Raw genomic sequence first — 22,029 nt, forward strand, 5'->3', positions numbered from 1 at the left:
AAACATCATATAATGTAACAAGATTCATAAAGGTCATTTTCATATCACAAAACAAACGATAAATCAATGCATAGATCTATTTTATTGAGAGAATGAAATCATTTCCATCCCTGAAATCCAGTTTTGTATATTAGACGTTTCTGAGAATTCATTATTCAGGTCGGTATTTAAAAAGTGTTGTTTTCCCAAAGAACATTGTTAAATATGTATTGAAATAACACTTGAAAAATATTTAATAAAAAAAAATTTTTAGGATAATAAAAGAAGGGGCTAAGAGAACAGGGCTTTAAGTAAAATTTATCTATATACAAACACCTCCCACAAAACTGCGGAAGTTGTCAGACCACGTGGTAGTTTTTGTGTATTCAATATGTAGGTCAATAGTGCAACTCAGGTAGGTACAACAGAAGCTTATCAAAACTATTGTTGACTTGTTAGATTAGTCCACACTGATCGCCAATATGTATTTAAATTTATTGGCATGTTACATTTATGAATGTAGAACTGGCGGGTAATTTAATTTCTAATGCATGTAAAAGTTGATAAAAGTTTGCAAATTGTTTATTGCAAGTCTAAAAGTTGAATCTACAGCATGTATGCACATATATAATTTAAACCTTTATCGTTTATTAAAATATTTATACATTATTCTTTAAGAAATATGTTTAAAATGTAGTTTTTTTCACGATATTTCTTATGCCATTGCCTTTCATTTGAGAAAGAACCTGGAGGATAAAAAATTACAACTGCTCTTTGTATAATAGTATGTTTTTCTAAGCAGACATATTCTGTTGAAATACATTTTCTTAACAGATGAAGATGTAACACTGTCATATTATACTCAGACTGAAGTTTACTCATAGAAGTCACTGATGACTTTAGGTTTGATGACCATGTCAAGAAGCAATAGAATTGAACAAAGTCAACATGGTCAAAGAATGTCTGGTGCATCAACTTGGACGAATACCTGAAAACTTACTTTTCAATATGAAATTCAACATTGTTCTCCTCAATACTGGTGCTACTTCAGACTTTCAAATATGCATCCTCATCTTGTTTTGACACAAGTGTAACATCATGCACTCCTCTATCAAATACCACCACTTGCTTTGGGACGGCCCTGTATCCCGAGTTCACCTATACCTCATTCGATTTCGCCAGCGATGCCTCATCACTTGCTGAAGCAGCTGAGAAGCTTCAGTTATGGAGTGGTTTAAAAGCAGCTCCAAAGTGCTGGGAAGTCGTTCAGCCTTTTCTGTGTTCCGTGTACATGCCGAAATGTGACAACAATACCCTAACAGCTGAAAGACCTTCTAGAGAAATGTGTCTGAAAGCTCGTGCTCCATGTGACATTGTAAGGAAGATCAGTGGTTGGCCATCATTTCTGGATTGTGATAACTTCACAAGTTGTGCGGTAATATTTTTTCTTTCATTATAATTTTTTTAATGATGGTGACTCTATATTTTTATGTTTTTTAAGTTGCTCAATGCAGTAGTGTTGAATCTTACCCTTAGCCTTATCATCAGCTTTTGAAACTTAATTAACAACAATGATGAAACATCATTTTTAGCTGTATATCTTGGAGTATTCCTTTAGAAGAATACTTCATTTTTGCCTGAATTTTCTTTCAAAAGAAAGGGGGGGGATGTTGAGTAAATTGCCTCTTGTTAATCTTATTTTTGAAATACCGGTAGTTAGCTTCATGAAATATCAAAATAAAAATGTATTTTTTATATATTTGTGTATAAAAAAAAAACAACTTGATTGCATGAAATTAATTAATAGAAGTACACTTAGTACAGAAAAGATAATGACCATACTTTAAAATTTGAACATTTTGTATTATAAAGCCAGCTAAGTAAGCAGACTTTGCTAACTTTAGAAATCCTCTCAAGGCTGATATGTTTTATGCATCTATTTATATTTCATAAGATGATTGAAAAAAAACTCTAGATTTATGTTGCAAGGTTTTTTTTTAAGGAATTTTATTTGCAGGAAGTCCTCATTCAAATAAAATGGACAGATATATAATTTACATTGCCCTTCAATTCTGCATGCATTGATACACACACATATTTAAATGAACTGAAAATGAAATCAATTTTAAAACATTTGATATCCAAAAATTAAATGAAAAAACATAATGCACGTTTGCTGACTTAAGTCTTTGATACTGGGGGGAATTTAAATGCCTCTCAAAAACAGATAATGGGAGAAATTGGAAATCTTGTCTTTTGTGTGCTTAGGCTTTCACCAACGTTAGTTAAAATTCCACATTTGCGACCACGACTCCTAAGAGCATTTAAATCTCACAAACAATGCTCCTTTGACAAAACGGGATGAGTTAATAATAGACCCGTGGATGGTATCTGCGATAGGTGGAGTTCTCTGGGTTCAACTGAGTCACTCTGTTTCCATAGTTCATTAAGTTTGTTTATTGATAGATATATCTATATGCCTACCTGATATACTTAATAGGAATGAGGCCAAAATAGCAGGAGTGACATCCCTTTGTTTATTACCCACAAGAATGCTATAAGAAACGTTTGATTGACAAGCTCAATAGTGTCATGATGAAGCATTCAAAGAAAATTGTAATGAAGCAGTTTAGTGTTGTCTCTCAGTTCAATATAAAACAATGTAAGGACTAGCATGATTAGTTAAGAGTAACTGAGTACTCTCAGAAATGTGTAATTTTCTCCTGTAAAATAATCCTTTAAAAAAATCTTAATTGCTTATGCATACATATCATGTACATATCTATGTTTCATATGAACAGGAAAAACTTATACAAAGTTTCTCTGAAATGTCGTATGTTTAGGCACAATTTTCAAAACCTTATTATCTGTTTGTTGATCATATTTCAATGCAAGCCATTTGGCTATAATTTGATTTATAGTGACTGCGTTTTGTGAACATGTGATGAGCCAACAGGGGAAAACACAACAAAAATACCGACAACAGAATTAAGTGAAAGAATGCATATAATTGAAAAATAAAATATTAATATCATTTTGATGTATTGACTGCATGGATTATTTTTGACTAGAAATAGTTCTATATTTTTTTATGGTTTGATATGTTGCCTTTCTAGAAAGTCTTTGTTGCTTTATTGCAATTTTCTTATTGAAAGATCAGCCTTAGAAAATAAATAAATATTGAAAACACATACAGTGGAGCATCATTAAAACAGACACCAGTAATCTGGTCACTTCACCTTCTGGAGAAATACATAATTATCTACGATAAATTATTGAAGTTTCTCTTCAGTTATCCAGGCACTTCATTACCTCTGGAAAATTCGGAAGGGATTAATTCTTTTCAAATTTAACAATATTATTTTTTTCCTCCTTAAATTTATAACCATGTAACTGTATTTTTAGGGTCAGAGTCACACCTATGATGACATCACGTTTGACATGACCGGTCAGTGTAACTCTCCGCTGGTCAGGACGGAGAACCAGAAGAGCTGGTATAGTGAGGTGGAGGGCTGCGGAATTCGCTGTCAGAATCCACTCTTTACTGACACCGAGCACGACCAGGTCCACATTGTTATCGCTGTGTTCGGATCCCTCTGTATTGCCTGCACTCTCTTCACCATGGTATGTGGTTTCATTTACACACATATTTTTTTGTAAAAAATTTTCCTATAAAAACTAAAGGTACCACTTGCAATTGGTCCCTTGTTTCATTTTCTTGCATATGTTTGTTAGCAGATTATGTTACATATATATATTTTACATAATATACGGACATCTTTTATCAGTACATGTACTAGATATGTAAACATATGCTCAAAAAATTTGTGACTAACAAAAGTACATCACCTCCTAGATAAATTTCTCATATTAATATAAAACTTATCACACTGTTTCTATTTCTTCATTGCATCAGACAGGATTAGGTGGGTATAAATGTATTACTGTTTCATGTTCACTGATTTTTTTTTTCTTCCTCTGTTCACAATTTTACTCATACTCATAGATTGTTAAAATTATTTGTTAAATCCTTGTTGACCTTAAAGACAGAAGGCAAGTATGTGCTTTGTTTTCTGTCAGTCTGTCATCAAGCCCTCTTCAGCTGCTAAAATTGTAGTTTAAACCTTTTTCAAGTTTCATTTGAAGTTATTTCATGTGTTTGATCCATTAATAACTAGTTTTTTAGCAATTCATTGTCCAAAGATTCAAGGCTTTCCAAGTTTCATTTTATTATTGGAAAGTTATCAAGAGGATTCTGCATTTAACAGTGCAGTTGTTACCACAACTATTGAAGCTTCAAAATTGTTTTGGGTTGTTCTGGTTGTTCTTTTAGGAGAATGATATATAAAACACATCAGTAAATTAATCTGAAACTTTAAAGTGGGCTATAACTTTAACTTTCATAAATGCTGACACTTTTGGAGAGATCTAAATTGATCTTTAAAAGACCTTTAATGTATAAAGGGTAGAGGGAGTGAATAATTTCACAGCCATGAAGGAGATGCATAGAGATGCAGTATTTCAATGGTTTTCTTCATAATTAAAAATTAATTCACAAAAATATACTGTTCTTCCCTTCACTCAGTTAAATGAGGGATTGCCATTGTACTTGTTAACATGTTATGTCACATTTGAAATAAATTAACTTAATTCTTAACCATATTAGAAGGTATGTAAAAAGTTCAGATTTATATTTCCTTTCTCATTGTACTGTCAATTCTTCTTCATGTGAATGCAATGGGATTCAAGTGAGAGTTGAACACATGAGCCTCTTGCTTTCATTGCACCAATATTACAAATCTGAATACCTCTGAGTTGCTTCTGTCTACTAAATGTATTTTTGACATTATTTTTATTCATTGATTGACAGTTGACCTTTATCATTGATTGGAAGACAGCCAGCCATTACCCCGCCCTTATTCTCTTCTTCATCAATGCCTGCTTCTTTATGGGCAGTATTGGATGGATGGCCCAGTTCTCTGGGAATGCCCGCACAGATATTGTGTGTAAGTCTGATGGTACAATACGTAAAGGAGAACCTGAATTAGGGTTAGTATTTACATGTATAAATACATGTATTACATGTAACAGCAGTACATATATTTTATAGAACAATATGACACAAAGAAGTGCTATATGTTTTTGTTAGAATGACAATAAAATAAGCTCCAAGACAGATAAATTATATTAATTATATTCTTTCCTAGAATATTGAAATATTTTAGCGGTTTGCATGATAGCCTTGTTCAAATAAAATATTTATTCCACTATTAAGTCTTCACAGACATCCTCATAAAGTATAATTATATCGATCTATCATTATGGCACAATCTCATTATCTGTTGATTTTTGAAAATGTGCTAATATTTGATCATCACTCCATTTTATCTTGTAGTAATGGTGAGACAGCTTCCTGTACTATTGTTTTTATCCTGGTTTACTACTTTATGATGGCCGGGGCTTTCTGGTTTGTGATGTTGGCCTTTGCTTGGTATCTGACCTTCAGAGCCCTCGGAACACAGAGGGATGATCTCAAAAACAAAACCTCCTACTTCCACATTGCCAGCTGGTGTGTTCCTCTGGTGCTGACCATTGTTTGTCTGTCTGTATCAGAGGTATGTTTTCCTTCAGGCAGGAAAGTTGGATAAGATGTTCAAGTTTTACATTCACAAAGAGGATGGAAGAAGACAAGCATTTTTGCAAGCATTATTTCTGTGTGTCAGAAGCTGTATAGAGGCTATATACATGTATTTTTACAGTTTACAAATTATTAAATAATCAAAGGAATTTGATTTCCTTTCTTTAGAAGATATTTTTTGCATTACTTTATGTATACTGTTGAATGGAATTATAAATAACAATTACCATAGGAAACTGAAAATGGAAACTTACAGTCTATAAGCATTTGATTTCTACTTTAACAATGATGATTAATTTGATAACAGTTGTAAGAAATTGTCAACTTTTCTACATTTAAATATACTTTCCTTGTTTTTTCCCCCCAGATTGACGGAGACTCATTGAGTGGTGTATGCTTTGTAGGGGCCTTTAACAATGGCTACAGAGGAGGATTTGTTCTACTTCCTGTTGGGCTTCTACTTGTTATTGGTCTAGTCTATCTTATTTTAGGTAAGAATCTCTCAGCTTTGTTCTCAGAAATATTTAAAAGTGGTACATTATATTCTGTGTAGTAAGAATTATACTAATACATTATTTATTTGCATACTCTGTGTACTTTAAAATCACTCGGAGAAAGACACTATACCAGTATAAATGTTTTAATTTTTTTGGTTTTTTGTAGTTTTAAAAACATTGATCAACTTGAAGAAGGATTCCCCAGACTACATCAGTCTTAAAGCACTGTCCAAAATAAAGGAAACCATTATCAGATTAGGTAAAATCTGAATTATTTTGACAATTCTGCATTATGATTCCAAATCCCACCACCCCACAATAAGTACATGAATGTTTCAAAATCTTGTTTTACTCAATTTCAGGCATTTTTACACTGCTGGCATTCTTGTTTGTGGTGATTTCATTTGTTGTCCATATCTACATTTTCGCTAATGAGCATAGCTGGTCAGAGAGTTTCAAAGAATATATCTAGTAAGTATTTATTATCTTGAGAGTAATCAGAGTATAAATACTTTCTTGATATGACAGTAAAGCATGTTTATGACAAAGTAACAGGGACAAACAATTTCAATTCTTTTTAATTGGTATTTGCTTTATCAAATAACTTCATAATATGTTTATAAACTACTGGGAGTAAAAATCACTTTGTGTTTTATGTAATCATGATAAACTGTAAATATAAGTGATGAAAACAATTTAGAAAAGCAGTTAAGGGAAGTAACTCTTCTCTGGTATATTGTACAAGTATTCATTTTTGGTTTTTAAATGTCTCCCCAAGGTAATTTTTCTGATAAAAATATGAAAACAAAATAAAACAGAAATTAAATAACCGGTTCTGATGTTTATTACTTTATACTTAGTAATTGTGATATTATTATTACTTATATGACTGATGTTTACTTTTAGCTGTCAGGGTAATACCACGGTGGCAGAGAGTGTTTACAATACCACTGTCTCCTGCCAGCTGTCCAGTCGACCCAGTGTTGTGGCCTATGGGTTCCACATCTTTGCCTTTTTCGGGGCAGGGATTGCTATGAGTAGCTGGTCCTGGACCAAAGCTTCTCTTCTAGCCTGGGAGAGATTTCTTAGGAAGTATGTTACTAAAAGGTCCATGTGGAATGAAACATTGTTTTCTAAAAAATCAATATCTCATTTTCAGGCGATATGGAAATATCAGCCACTCTTTCTTTTGTGAATTAACTTAATATCATGAATCTTCAGATAAGTCTATGTTTTTCTTCATTCCCATTGAGTTTGCTGTAATGATGTTTGACTATATTTAAAAAAGTGTTTTGAAAGTAAATACTTTAATGGAAGAATATTTTAGTTGTACCAGGTTTTTCACTTCTTTCATTATACTTCCTTCAGAGTGTTTAACAAGCCCTCAAACAAACCAGTCAAACTGAAGAAACACAAAGTGATAGCCAAGGCCTTTGAGAAGAGAAAAGAACTAAACAATGGTAGACTCTCTATCAGCTTTGCTAGCACCCACGATGATCCACTGGGTAAGACATCAATTTCATAATAAATATATCAATGTTTCTTTGAAATTTCCTGGTTCTTTTTCAATTATCAGCTACTTTAAAATCACCCCTACATTTAAGGGATGAAGTTTGACTTGAACAGTGTGAGTTCAAACAACAGTATGTCATCAGACTTCCGAGCAGCCATGCCTAAGCTGGTGAAGAGGAGGGGTGGTATGATGCACCCTACAGCTGGAACGCTCCGAAAATACTCTGACTCAGGTAAGTCATGTCCATGGTAACAAAATTTGATGTATCAAAGTAAATGTAGTGATTTTTTTCATTACAAACAAATTTCCATGTACATCTAAAGTCTCCTGCGTGGCAAAGTGGTTAGAGCGTCTGCTCTAGAGTCGCGAAGTAAGGAGTCGATTCTACTGTGGGAAGACCAGTCTTTCAGATCAGACTGTATAAACCGAGGTCCCGTGTTGCAGTAGGTGCTGGCACGAAAAAGATTCCTCACTGCTCATTAGCCCTGAGTGCTGAGTATAGGACAACATTTGTAACTCTCCACCGGCAATGGTGGTCTCTTCATATGAGTGAAAAATTCTCGAGAGGGATTTTAAGCAATATACATCTAAAGATTTGCAATGGCCATGAGTATTTTAGAGCCATTCAGTTGATAAAAGTGAATTTGTTAATTAAAGATGGACATTTGATGAATATTTTGTGAGTTAAGTCTTTCAGAGAAATTTCAGGATGTAATAATTTGTAAATGGATTTATTGGCATATATTGGGTTGTCAACACATACCAGAAACAAGTTTACCTTTAGTACATTTCATAAATAGTTGAGGCACATTGAAGAGTATACATTGTACTGAGGTACATTAATAAATTAATGATAATTTTTTTTGTATTTTCAGACATTGGGTCTGCAGCTTCAAAGATGGCCTCTAGAAGACACTCTATTGACTCCCAGATCAGTGCTGCACAGGGCCAGTTCAGGGTCAGTGATGATGACGAGGAGGAAATGGAGGTGGAGTATGCACAAGTCAGAAAAAGAAGTAAGGCCAAAAAGAAGAAGAAGATCAGAAAGTTAAGGAGGAACAGGATATTGCCTGTCCTAGGACCGATCTCAAATGCCATGTCGTCTTCTGCTTACGGTGGCAGACGAGCGGGCAGACGCAGTAGGAGAGGAAGTGGAAACTCCACGGCCAGTAGAGCATCCGCTCATGGAGTGGATATAGATGTGGAGAAGAATAGCATGGAAGCTGTCTCAGTTACCTCTTACTCTCACCAGAACAGTCTCGATGCGGTGACTCTGCCAGAGCCACCCAAACACCTGGGCAAGGTGGCCAATTTCTCAATATTTACAGCAAGTGCATATATGGGTGAACTTAATGCCAAGTTGAAGGAATTGGAGAGCACAGACAGGAGTGAGAGAGAGTCCATTAGATCCTGGGGTGATAGGAAAAGGAGAAAGACAGAGACTGGTTCTGTCAGTGGTTATGTTACATCTGAAGCAGAAGAACCTCCCAGCATCGAGGGCTTGGTTAGAATGAGTAGCAGAAGACATAGTAGTAGGAGGTCCCGCAGTGGTAGCAGACATCACAACAGTACAAGCATGAGGCATGATGGTGTGAGTCAGGGAATGGATAGTTCTCATAAAAGACAAGACAGTGCTAGCAGACACAGAGACAGTGAAAACAGAAAAATGGAAAGCTCGAACAGAAGACAAGATAGTGCTAGCAGACGACATAACAGTGCAAGCCAATGCCAAGACAACACAAGCAGACGGCATGACAGTGTTAACAGTAGACAAAACAGTGCCAGCAGCAGACAGAACAGTGCCAATGGGTACATGAGGGGTCGATGTAATGACGTTACTTTAGAAATGGCTGAAATGTTTTACAGGCAGCACAGACAGGCTAGCTCAGCCACCAGTAGGACCAGTGGTCGTCAGGGGTCAGCAAGATCTACACGAACAGCCTCAGCCAAGTCCGAGAGGTCAGTGATCAGACAGCTTCCAGGGGAAACTACTGCCATAGAAATTGAGGATATTCATGACCCTTATACCTCATCTAGTTGAAAACTTTAGAATCCTGCCATTTTTCTTAATGTTTTTTTCTTCATATTTTCATTTTTCCTGTAGATTTTTATAGATGTAGACAAATTTTCATGCTTTTACTAAAAACAATTTCATTTATTTATAGACTTGAAAATTTTATTGTTGATATTTATTAAATGCATTTTACTTTACATTCTAAATACTGTCAAGATACACTGTATATGACTTTAATATATGTACTTTCAATTGAGATTTATTTGGTGTTAACATTGAATTTTGAAATACTCGCATGTTAAGAAATTAGGAGGGGGGGGGGCTTGTTGATGAATGTGTCTTTGATTTCTAAATAACATTCAAATTATGCAAGGTTGCGTATTGATAAACAGTATTATGGTATTGTCAAATGAATCTCATCACCATGTCAAAAGAATTTGTTTCCTTGATATTTTCTGTTTGTTTCATGATACATGCACTTAATATATAATCTTGTGGTATGAAGAAGTGCTATAATAATGCATGTGAAATGTTGTTTATGCTTACATGTATGCTAGGGGTTTGTGTTGAAGCAGAGATTGCGATGTACATAATAATACTTACAACAGAAAATCTGTTAATTTGGCTTTTAGTTTATGTTACAAAATTATGCAAGGAGAAAAATAATACCAGGGTACTTGTATGTTAATAATTTTTATCTTTCAAAAGGAAAAAGAATAAGGGTACACAAGACTAACATTTAAAATACAAAATCTCATGATGCATTACAATACAGAAAATCAGATCGATTTTACATTTTATATTCATAATACATAGCCTCAGTTGCAAATCAGTAGCATGACTTGACGCAGATAGTTTAGCAGCATTCATTAGGTTTTCATAAACGTAATTGCATATCTGTTGTTTTTACTTAGTTTATATAATCATATGTGCGAGCATAAAAACAGCTATTGTTTTGTTAAGCATTTTTTGTGCTTTTGAATAAAGTGCTATTAACAGCATTAGGGATGTATCTGTTTTTTCTTCTGTTTTTATATCTGCAGAACAAAGTTCTGTGGAATCATTTAGGAAAATGATTTTTGACTTTTTCAGTGCTAATTTTTGACCAAAATAAATCATTGTAGTGATTTTTTTTTATATGTATACATCAATACATGTATAATTGATTCAAGTTGTAGTTTTATTAGGTTGTGCTCTGGAAATCTTTTTTAGTTTACATAAATGTACATGTAATTTTTTTAAATGAAGATTTTTACTTGGTTGTGTGAACCTTTTTTTTTTTTTTAATTTACATACAAAATTTTTCATGGTATTATACCGGGGTTACATGATATTCACACCTGCAGGATTTTGTTATTCATTCAATCACTTCTTAATTTTTGTATGTTTTACCTGGCATATGTACTTAATGGTTTTAAATATTTTGGTGTAAGCTTGAGTATAATTAAGATAGTTGTGCATATGGATGTGAAAGAGCAGTCTGCATGAGTGACTCTGAAAGTTATGTACCTACATTTTATCATATTAATTCTGGAATTTAATTCCAGTGATCAAGGTACACATGGGACAATAGGGTACAGGAAGTTCCTTTCTTCATAAATGTCAAGTAAATGCTACCATGAATATGTGCTCCTTGATTTTTTTTCTAGTTTAGAAATATAGTTATTCTCCTTTTTTAAATGATTTTATTGAGTAAAAATGGTTATATTTATGATAGAACTCTCAGATCTCCTTGGTTGTATACAAAAAGCATTAGTTAGAAGCATAACAAGTTTTTAAAAACCATATATTGACAGCATAAGTTGTGATATTTGATATTCATCAATTCATTTACATTTTTTTAATTTTTCAAGGGGTTGTTACAAGAAATTCATTTTTCAAGTCTTCCAGCAAAAAGTGCTTCAATGATATTCCGTGCCATGTTTCACTCTATATTATTTGTAGAATGTACATTTAATGAATCTCATTAGTGAAATGTTAATTAGTATTTTAAAAGCTTTGTTCTTTGGCCATGTCCTGAGTTTTCCTGCATTGTTTATTAGCAGTTGGATTATGAAGTTTGGTGGTAAATTAGATATTTTACATATGTATTATTTTTGTTTATATGAATAGATTTCTTTTCTTTTCATATCTTTAATTTAGTTATTAATGTTGTTATACATGTATGATTTAATATTTAGAGCAAAATATTTGCCTTTAGAGAGTGAAATAAACGAATAAAAAAATTATACACACTTTAGATTTTTTATTTTTACATTTACGGGGGTGGGGTGTTTAGATTTTTTTTTACATATACTGGAGGGGGAGGGAGCAAACAAACCGTAGTTTTGAACTTATATAATTTAAGAGATTCAGAAATTGAAGGGCATTTACTAATTTTACGATGACTAGTTATCCTGTGCATCTCCCCAGAATCAAATGAATTTCTTTCGAGAACACAAGAAGTTTCATCATTTGATACCTGTTTTAAACTCCTGGTAATGCGTGCTGAATTTTTTTTTTTTTTTGTCTAAGAACATCTCTTGATACAATGTTTTAATTAAGAATATACTGAAAAAATATAAATTGGAAAGGAACACCTTAGAGTTTGTGTACATGTTATGTTCTTATTTTTTAAAAGTGGAATAACGCTTCCTAAAAAAATCATTCCTGTGTATTGTAACTTGGTCGTTCGTTAGAAGAAGGAAGTTTTATTTTTTATTTATTCAAATCTTTCCCTGGGGCACACCACTACACCTTAAATCTGGAGTCGTGTAAGTTTTGATCCCATAATTAACGATAAAAATGTTGTTCGATTAAGCCATTAGATGTGTATCTTAAGTAACACGAAAAGGGGCTCGTCTACCCTGACTAAAAATCGCAATCCAGCGTAACACCTGGTATATAACCCTGTGCAGCACTTAAAGACGGTACAGATCTCTGTCATATCTTGGCCGTACGTCCAAAGCCGCAGTCAACATGAACAAGGGTGTAGTTTTCGTTGCCTCCGCCTGCATGATGGCCGTGGTCATCGTCCAAGTCAGCGCTCTCTGGGGCACACAGTGGGCCGCTAACCCCCGTTTCGCCGCCACTGGAGGAGTCGCCGCCAGACAGAACTACTATGATAACTACTACAGACGCTACCAGGCCTACAACGACGCCCAGCAACTGAGAGTTCTGACCAAGTCTGTCAACGATCTCAGCATGTCCTCAACACTCAGTCTCCGTAAGTAACCAAAATTGTCCACCGTTTCTGATGAAATGTTTGCTTGTATGAATAAATATTAGGATATTGGACAGGAAAATTAAAGCACGAGAAGCCCAGATTCTATCATTTGAAAAAGGGAAATAACTTTTGCTAAATGACGATGTTCCCCATTTGGAAAAAAATATACATGTATCTTAAACATTGGAGGGTTATCAAATTTTATACAGAATGATGTTCTGACCGAATTTTGTTTAAACCTTCATTCCGAAGAAAAGATCGTAATTTGAAAAAGATTGCAAGAGCAGGAGAAAGTTTGCACTCTAGATATAGATGGACGTCCTATAGACCAGCCTTTTTTTTGAAGCGCACAACGATGATATCTGTATAATTATTAACAAATAATAACTATTTTACTATGCCTATATATGTACAGTTAAAAAGGCACTTATGTGCCATATTTTTAACTCCGACATTGTGGCATGCAATGGGGTTTCCAGGTAGAAATCGCTTTGTCTAAACATCCTTCAATCCATGAGAGCGCAAAATAACTTCATCTGATGAAACACTTCTTTTTCTTCCAGTTTCATTGCTGTTCTTCTCCTTCATCGCCACCAACTCCACTGGCACCATTGCTGGTTAAAAACATACCAGGTAAAGATTTCCTATCCAAATCTTTGAATTATAAGAATTGGACTTGCGCGATCAAAACAAATAAAAAAAATTTAAAGTCATTTTTATGTCTACAATAAACATTCTGTACACATAAAAAGAAATTCAATGTTAATCAAATAAGTCAACATACTGAATTTACTTTTCTCTTTTCTTTCAGATTGTTTGTTAACGTTTTAATTTATAAAGCATTCCAGTTCGAACACCATCTTATGCAGCGTCGAACACCCTCGGCATCGTGGATCTGTTATGTTACCTCAATGCTTTTTATTGTTGATTAAATAAAAACAAATCAATAAAACAACTGTCAGTCTTTTAATATAAATGAAAAGAAAATGAAAAGAAAATCTTTCAGATTATCAACAAAGTTGGCCCTCATTTTTTTTTCATTTGATTGGTTGATATTTTTCTCGAAGGAAACGGAAATATCCATAAAATTCAGAACAGCAAAAACAAATGACTGATTACAGAAGAAAAATGATATTTATATCTGTCTTAATTCTTGAAGCATAAAAGTTTGGCACTATCGATATTGGTCTACATATATACACATTAGAACGTCAGTTTCCGCTATGTCAGTCTATTTAAGTCATCTTCCACTACATGAGCTCCATCTCGTATCTGTCTTCTCATTTTTCTCTCTTGTCTTTTTCCAGAGCTTCTTTCCTTCGTTTCTCTTCACGTTCCTTTTTCTGCTTTGTTTTCATGAATAACCGTAATGCAAAAATGATGCAAATGATCTGGAATGTAAATGATGTGTTTTGAAACAATGCAGTACTAGGACCCTTAGTATTGGGGGGGGGACCCGTGGAAGCGAATTCTGCATCGGGGAAGCAAACATTTTCAATTATTATTGAATGCAGTGGCTACAGATCTGCATTGCTAAATTGCAATTAAAGCAAAGAATGACATGTTGGAGTACATATACACGTTGTCTGCTTCATATATTTGTTATGAATGTAAAATGAGTCTGCTATAAAGTATTGATATATGTATGTCTGGAGAAAAAAGTATTTACTTCAATGATAAAAAGTCCCCCAGTTGCAGCCAAAGTCATCATGCTCAAGTTGTGATACCATTCTCTCAGGACTTCAATACAACCCTGCCAATTTACACAAAAGATTCTATTCTCAATATGTATCGAGTATTTGTCCACCGTTTTTGCGGGACATTAAATCTCATTCGTCTGTCCCAAAAACTTTCATGTTATTCATTTCTAAGAATGTATGAGATATGGGTATGGTCGCAAAGAAGCAAAATAAGCCATTTTAGTTTTTTTAATACTAACTCGTTTATGCCAAAATCCAGATACCATTGTGTGGCACAACAATTTATTGGTTGGTTCAGGATCTGATAGGGTTTTCTCTTTCAACACACAACAACTGTTGGGAACTCCTTGCTTTTTCTAAAAGAAAAAAAAATCATAAGTAATGTATGTAAATAGTTGAACCACGATTACCCGACAGACAGTAAACAGTTTGATTTTAATATGCAAACACTGCTTTAGTTTATTGTCTGTATTGTTACTTACGTCGGTGGTGGTTGCATTTTTCCACGAACTCAACTTGTAGTCGTCTGCTCCTAAGCATCCGCAGCACTCCGCCTTAAAAAATAAATACACCGAATTACCAATTTCCAAAAAGGCATAAAGATTTGCTCGTGAACGACCCTACAAATCTAACACTGACTTACCATAACCTGAATGTTATCCCAGGCGGTGGCTGCAACACTACCCTCCATGTACTGGTGTATGATTATCTCCCGTAGCTGTTTGATTAAATTGGTTTCAATCTACATGTTGACAATTTGAATGATTAATTTAATCAGAAACATAAAATGTTGAAGATGTTGTTACATTCAAATTTATGTAAAATTGCAAAATTCTAATTATGATAAAGATGATGACTTCAACTTTTCTATCATCATCTCCCCCTTATTTGTTTAGCAATATACCCTTATCACTTGCATATTGGGTTAATGTATGCAAGACGCCCGAACAATCTCTAAAACGAGGCAAGCTATTGACAAAACGGGTGGTAGGGGATGCTCACTCCTCAATGGCACCTGATCCCACCTCAAATGTTTTAATGAGGCATGTTTGCTCTGTTCCTGATTTGCATTGTTTGAATGGACTTAGGCGCTTGAATACTATTCAGTATCTCCAAATGTTATATATAAGAACAGAATGCTTATAGATAAATTTTCCACTGCTACTGGAACGTCGTCAACACATGCTCTTGGATGGCATGGTTGGGGACCATTTACGAGAAAGTACTTGTAGGCCTAATTGCGCTTAGATAAATACATCCGCAGCTATTTCTAGAAATAATAATTAACTTACAGCACTTGAAATCAGGGAAAACACTGGAACAGATGTTGAGTTTACCATGTAGAGAAAGACCACAAGTCCTATCTCTATCGTTAAGGCGACACCCACCGCTATCATAAACTATAAAGGCAAGAAAATACACCATTAATTGCGTATGTGCAACATAAACTGTAACACATTAAACTTCAAGCAAATTTTTCAAACGGGGATCAATGTTGATGAGTTGTTGACGCTGTAGGAGGATGTCGAGTGAATAGTAACTTGCAATTTCAACACAGTATTCGTTTGTTTGGTTTGAGGGGGTATTAGGAAGTACCTACCAACTTTAAGCATGCCTGTTTGGCCTTAATGCTTCCACAAAATCCACAAACAAGAATCCCTAGTACGAGCCCTCCAACCAGACAGAGTGTGTAGCAGAAGAACTGGAAATTCTGGTCGGAACTGTCTGACTGAGTAACTCCTGTGTAGATGGCGCTGTCTTCTTTGACCATATATAAAATACCGATTCCTGCTACTCCGCCCGAACAAAACTAAAATATGATAAAGATTCAATAAATTAAAGCTGCTGGCGGTTTTGAAAAGTCTAGACAGTTCAGGGCTACCTTTTTTGGATCACAAGATGCTCATCCGAGTGTTCCATCATCGAAATCTGTACTCGTTACTCGGCAAAAATTGGATTTTGCGTTTTTAATGTATTATTGAAATGAATTGACATATAACCCGTTCTTTTTAACAATATATTGCTTAATAAGCTGTTTTGATTAATGCTGTGTTTTGTCACAACAAAAAATTATTTTCCTGTGTGAAAACACGGGTAAAAGGTGTAAGAAGACTACATATTTTGTTAACCGAGTAATCGAACTATAGGAAAAAAGAGACCGCTTTACCGGTTAGTAGACCTGACCGATTGATTACTCTTACAGACAGATATTACTGGTTACTGCCTGAGCGGTCCAAATGAATTATAGTTTACAGTCATTGTAGTTTACCAGTAATAAAGTGTTGGCAATGATCGTCAGGATTTTGGCTATAAGGAAAGGTTTATTCTCTTCTGATCGCTTTTTTCTTTCGGCCATCATTTCACGAACACGGTTTAGATGAGCTTCTGAAAATTAAAAGGAAGAAAATTTCATAATTCATGTCCCTTCTTTTCTTAGAATTTAGAAAACCATTAATGCTAGAATACATTCTAAGGTACCACTTCTTCGACAAAGTGCCAAGCAAAGGCAAAGCTCGTAATACTTCAACTGTTCAAGCAGTTGCCTCTAAAGAAGTGCTGCAAAATATAATTTAAATTTTCTCAAAAAAAGAGAGATTTTTTTCTTTCTTCAAATTACTAGTATTATTTTGATATATTCCCTTTTTTTAAATTTCAAGTCGAAATGTCTGAAAATTTCTTGTATTTATGAATTTCAGAGTCACCTAGAGAGTTATCTTCTTTCCTAGTATCTTCAGATTGGGATTGAGATGAATCATTTGCTTGAGAATCCAAAGCCCCAGTGTCTAGTACGTTCTGGAGTTGCTGTAGAATGTCGTTATTTTGTGGCGGCTGGACTGTCGAACTTGGCACGGCGACTGGAACGTTGGGGATAGCAGGACTAACCGCAGGTTGTTGATTAACTAGTACGGGAACAGGAACTTGTTGAACGATCTGAGAAGGTTGGGTAAATCCTATTTGTGGGTCACTGTTCATTGGCATACTCATCGGGGTGTTCCAGACACCGTCTGGTTGAACAGACAACCTACGGTTAGGAACCATCATGGGTTTTCTTGTCTTCATTGGTTGATAACCTGAATATGGATGACAGTCGAATTCGTCCTCGAGTTCTCCATCGTAGTTAAAGTGTTCATCTTCAAAACTTACTCCATATCTTGAGGGCTTCATTGGATTCATGCTTGGTCGTCGAAAAGAGGAATCGTAGAATTCCTTGTTTTGGTAACGATGTCGTCTGCTTGTTCCCTTTAGCATATCTGTGTACATATGCAGTGAAGAATGGCAATTGTCGTAGTATCTCAGCATTTCTGGCTGAAGACTTTTTCTTCGTTTTTCGGGATAGTTCACACGAGGTGTAGCTGGCATGTCATAGAGATAGGTATCTCCGGTTTGGACCGAGTCAGAACTTTGGGACTCTTCCACATTTATAGATGGAAGGAATCGTTTCAGAATCCCAACCCTTGCCGGGTTGACCAGATGCAACGATGATGTCCGTTTATGCATGGGAAGAAGTGCATCCTGGGAATTCCCACTGCTGAAGGATAATCCACTGTTAAGAGTTTCTGTGTCCGTGCAGTCATAATCTACCGATTCCAAGCGTCGCAGTTTCATCTCCATGTCATGTTTCGATGCTGTGTTCTTCAACTGTGTTCCTTTCCCTCCTGATATCAATTCCTTCAAATCTTCCATGGTGATTTTGATATAGTTATCTTTCTTTTCATTATTTTGTTGAAGCATCCAGTTTCCATTTTTGAAATCATCCGATTCACAGCTTTCCGTATCCGATTCTTTGCATTTCTTGTTGGTTCGCTTATGTCTCCGTCGTTTTCTCTTCTTGATGTCTTCTTGCGTACCTTTTATCTCTTTGTCTTCCTGAACTTGGATTTTGGTGGGTAACTGAACCTTCTCCGGAAAAAGGTTCGGAGATTCAACACGTTCAATAACTGAAACACAAGATGACGTCATGCTCTCACTGCGTTGTAGAGGTCTTGCTTTCACCTCCTCTTCTGGTTTCGCCTTTGTCGTTTCTTGGCAAATTACTGTAGCCGGTTGGAGAATATTTTGAGCAGGTTGGAGAATATTCTGAGCAATGCCCTTCTCTGTAAACATTTTCGCCATCATCTTAACATTCAAGGCTTGTCCCTCTTTTCTTCCCACTGACGATTCGTAGTCCGTTGTTGGGATTTGAATGTCGTCATCCTTCTCTTCGTTGATTTCTATCTCGGTGGAAGGAAACTCTCTCACACTTCCAGTTTCAGAGTCTTGGTTGATGGATTCGGCGTCATCAACCAGTTTTTGAGCCAGGGATGCCCGACGAAAATAATTCTTTAAGCTTTGCCCAAGCATCTACAAAAGTACAAATTATGGTGAACAGAACAACTTATACATAAACATGACAAATGTAATTTCGATTGCTGGCAACTGCAACTCCGATCAGAATGATAAGAAATGATCTATTGAAAAGTGACAACAGGGATGCACGGAAAGAATAAAATAATGATACTTGCAAACAATTCCGTGACTTTCTTTTGATATAGATTTCCACATATTTATGCCCCCGTTATCAAAAATTTGGGGGTATATAGTTTTTGTCGTGTCCGTCCGTCTTTCTGTTTGTCCGCAAAAACTTTGCCCTTAACTTTTGATGTAGTGGAGCTATGACTTTCATATTTCACATGTGTATTCCTTGTGACAAGACCTTTCTGTAGGTACCACGAAATTTGACCTCTTGACCTTGACCTTGGAGTTTGACCCACTTTAACACAAAAATTTATAACTTTTACTTTGGTCATAACTTTTGAACGGTAGATACTAGGACTTTCATATTTCACATATGTAATTCTTTGTGGCAAGACCATTAACTTTGAGCTTTTGACCTTGACCTTGGATATTTCTGTACTTATAAAAAACCTTTAACCTTGGTCATAACTTTTGTTACTTCAAAAAACGGTAAGGGCTGATAAGGGCTTTAAAACATTGTTATACATTTAAAATTATTTTTTCACTGTGAATATGTAATCCATGTGACAAGACCTTTCAGTTTTATTTGGATAGAAACCAATTAAAAGGGCAAAAACAATTTGTGATGTCATCTCTCTTTCACCTTGACCAAAATTGGAGTTTGACCTACTTGTATTATTTTTTATAAAAACCTTGAATATACACATTTTATTACATAATGATTGAAAGTTTGAAGGGTTGAAAGCACATTTGGCTAGGGCTTTCAAAAATACTTCACATATGTAATCCTTGTGACAAGACCTTTCATTGGATTCCAACAACTTAGACCCTTTCACCTTGACCTTGGAGTTTGACCTACGTTATAAAAACCTTGACTATTACTTTTGAAGGGTTAGGGCTAGAGCTTTCATACTTCACATATTTAATCCTTATGACAAGACCTTTCACTGGATACCAACGACTTTGTCCCTTTCACCTTGACCTGGGAGTTTGACCTACTTTTTAAAATCTTTAACCTTGGCCATAACTTTGAGTGGTTAGGGCTAGGGCTTTCATACTTTACACAACTGGTCACGGTAGCCTAGAAGTAGAGCGTTCGCTTCATGATCGGGAGGCTTGGGTTCGATTCTCGTTCGCGGCACCGCGTTATGCCTAAGACGTAAACATAGGTAGTAAATGTACCTTCGCCAGGCGCTCGGCACTAGAAGTGAAAGTCATGTGTCTTTCGGATATGACCTTAAAAATATAGGTCCCTTGTCACGGTAAGCGTTGGCACGATAAAGAACCCTCACTACTCAATGGCCCTGAGTGCCGAATATAGGTCTAAATTTGAAGTCCTTCACCGGCATACGGTGACGTCTTCGTGTGAGTGAAAAATTCTCGAGAGGGAAGTTAAACAATATACTATCAATCAATTCATACTTCACATATGTAATCCGTGTGACAAGATCTTTCTTTAGAAACTAACAACTTTGACCTTGACCCTGGATTTGACATACCTTTCAAATTCTTAACCATAGCTTTTGAATAGGTGGTGCTAGGGCTATCATATTTCACAATTGTATTTCTTGTGAGAAGACCTTACTTTGGCTACCAACATTTTTAATTTGAATTTAGGAAAGTTTAATAATCTCCGCTATGTTGCCATAAGGGGCATCAGTGTTTCACAAACACACCTTGGTTTTTGTGTGTGTGTGTGTTTGTTTTTATTTTGTACAAATTAAAACATTGACTAAACAGTTATTCATTTTTATTCCCCCGTAAACGAAGTTTCGGGGGGTATATAGTTTTGCCCTGTCCGTCCGTCTGTCTGTCTGTCAAAAAAAAACTTGAACCTTGCCCATAACTTTTGACTGGGTGGGACTATGGCTTTCATATTTCACAGGTGTATTCTTTGTGACAAGACCTTTCTTTGGGTACCACCAAATTTGACCTCTTGACCTTGACGTTAGGGTTTGACACACTTTTACACCAAAATTCCCAACATTTACTTTGGTCAAAACTTTTGAATGGCTGGTGATGAGACTCTCATACTTCACTTATGTATTCTTTGCGACGAGAACTTTCATTTTTACCCTTGACCTTGGAGTTTTACCTACTGTTTTGCATTTGAGAAAATTAAACCTTCGCTATGTTGGCATACGTGGGTATCAGTATTTCACAAACACATAATTTATTTATTTTATTTACAATAGCCTCATTTGAGTTTAGGTTTCTTCACTTAGGGCGCATTACCATCCTCTCCTTTTGAATTTACACACTCAATTTTTATCTAAACATTCGCACTATCTTAATTTTAGAAAGCGACAAGCGAACATCCTAAAATTTCTGATTAGAACAATACAAGTCAGTATGCATGCTTGTGCGACATGAAAGGGGGATTCATATATAATGTTCATCTACTGGCAAGCTACAGAAAGTTCAGTTCCACTCCCCCCCCCCCCCCCCCCCCGCCCTTTCCCAGTGCAGCTCAAATTTACAAATTTGAAGATATACTCACCTCCAATAGTTTATGTTTCAACCCTACCTAGATTTACACCAAATAAGCCGTTTTTAGCCGAATTGTCACGACTGTGTTAAATTATTCATCAAAATCTACCCTACATTGATAATGACATTATATCAATTATGATAAAATCAATGCATCTGCATCAAAGAATGGATAAATATAATTTTATATAGACTTTCTATTCATCTAAACTTCAGAATTTCCAAGCAGTCTTTATGATTACACAATTTAATGAACGATTTAGAGATGTTTAACTTTCTTCCCGTTTTCTTGTTCCAGAACGTACAGCGAGCAATCAAACAAGCAGACATGAATTATTAAAACTACTGAAGACTTCAAACTCCTTATTTAAATTATTTCATTTTAGATTCCTACATTTTACGGATGATTCTTGGTTTGACAAAAAGCTTATGGTTTATAATCGTTCTTACAAATTGCATAATACTGTTACCAATACACTGCATCTACTTTTGAGGCAGTATAGCCAGAGACCAAGAGGAATATCAAGGATCCAAGCTC

General features: G+C 35.3%; 3 protein-coding genes across 3 annotated transcripts; 2 read left to right on the forward strand and 1 right to left on the reverse strand.

Moving 5' to 3' along the window:
* Window positions 1-1,003: 1,003 nt before the first annotated feature.
* Window positions 1,004-10,253, forward strand: LOC134282919 (protein smoothened-like; the record flags this gene model as incomplete). Its single annotated transcript, XM_062765345.1, has 11 exons — window positions 1,004-1,414; window positions 3,385-3,603; window positions 4,850-5,028; window positions 5,375-5,594; window positions 5,985-6,108; window positions 6,281-6,373; window positions 6,477-6,585; window positions 7,021-7,206; window positions 7,483-7,619; window positions 7,719-7,859; window positions 8,503-10,253. Coding segments are annotated over 11 exons (2,985 nt in total), but the record flags the coding sequence as incomplete, so codon positions are not given.
* Window positions 10,254-12,326: 2,073 nt separating this feature from the next.
* LOC134282839 (uncharacterized) lies at window positions 12,327-13,479 on the forward strand. Its single transcript, XM_062765224.1, has 2 exons — window positions 12,327-12,846; window positions 13,410-13,479. The coding sequence occupies exons 1-2, from the start codon at window positions 12,600-12,602 to the stop codon at window positions 13,466-13,468; spliced, it is 306 nt and encodes a 101-aa protein (XP_062621208.1). The 5' UTR covers window positions 12,327-12,599; the 3' UTR covers window positions 13,469-13,479.
* Window positions 13,480-14,126: 647 nt separating this feature from the next.
* On the reverse strand, window positions 14,127-18,887 carry LOC134282920 (uncharacterized). The gene is made up of 9 exons (XM_062765346.1): window positions 17,249-18,887; window positions 16,816-16,931; window positions 16,147-16,356; window positions 15,839-15,946; window positions 15,190-15,288; window positions 15,029-15,100; window positions 14,786-14,902; window positions 14,516-14,599; window positions 14,127-14,237 (listed from the first exon to the last, which is right to left on the reverse strand). Exons 1-9 carry the CDS (start codon window positions 18,885-18,887, stop codon window positions 14,127-14,129), a joined length of 2,556 nt encoding a protein of 851 aa, XP_062621330.1.
* Between the last annotated feature and the right edge of the window lie 3,142 nt (window positions 18,888-22,029).

Source organism: Saccostrea cucullata, unplaced genomic scaffold (assembly GCF_032062105.1).
Source record: "Saccostrea cucullata isolate Sc308-1 unplaced genomic scaffold, CSIRO_AGI_Scuc_v1 ctg406, whole genome shotgun sequence".
Taxonomy (NCBI): domain Eukaryota; kingdom Metazoa; phylum Mollusca; class Bivalvia; order Ostreida; family Ostreidae; genus Saccostrea; species Saccostrea cuccullata.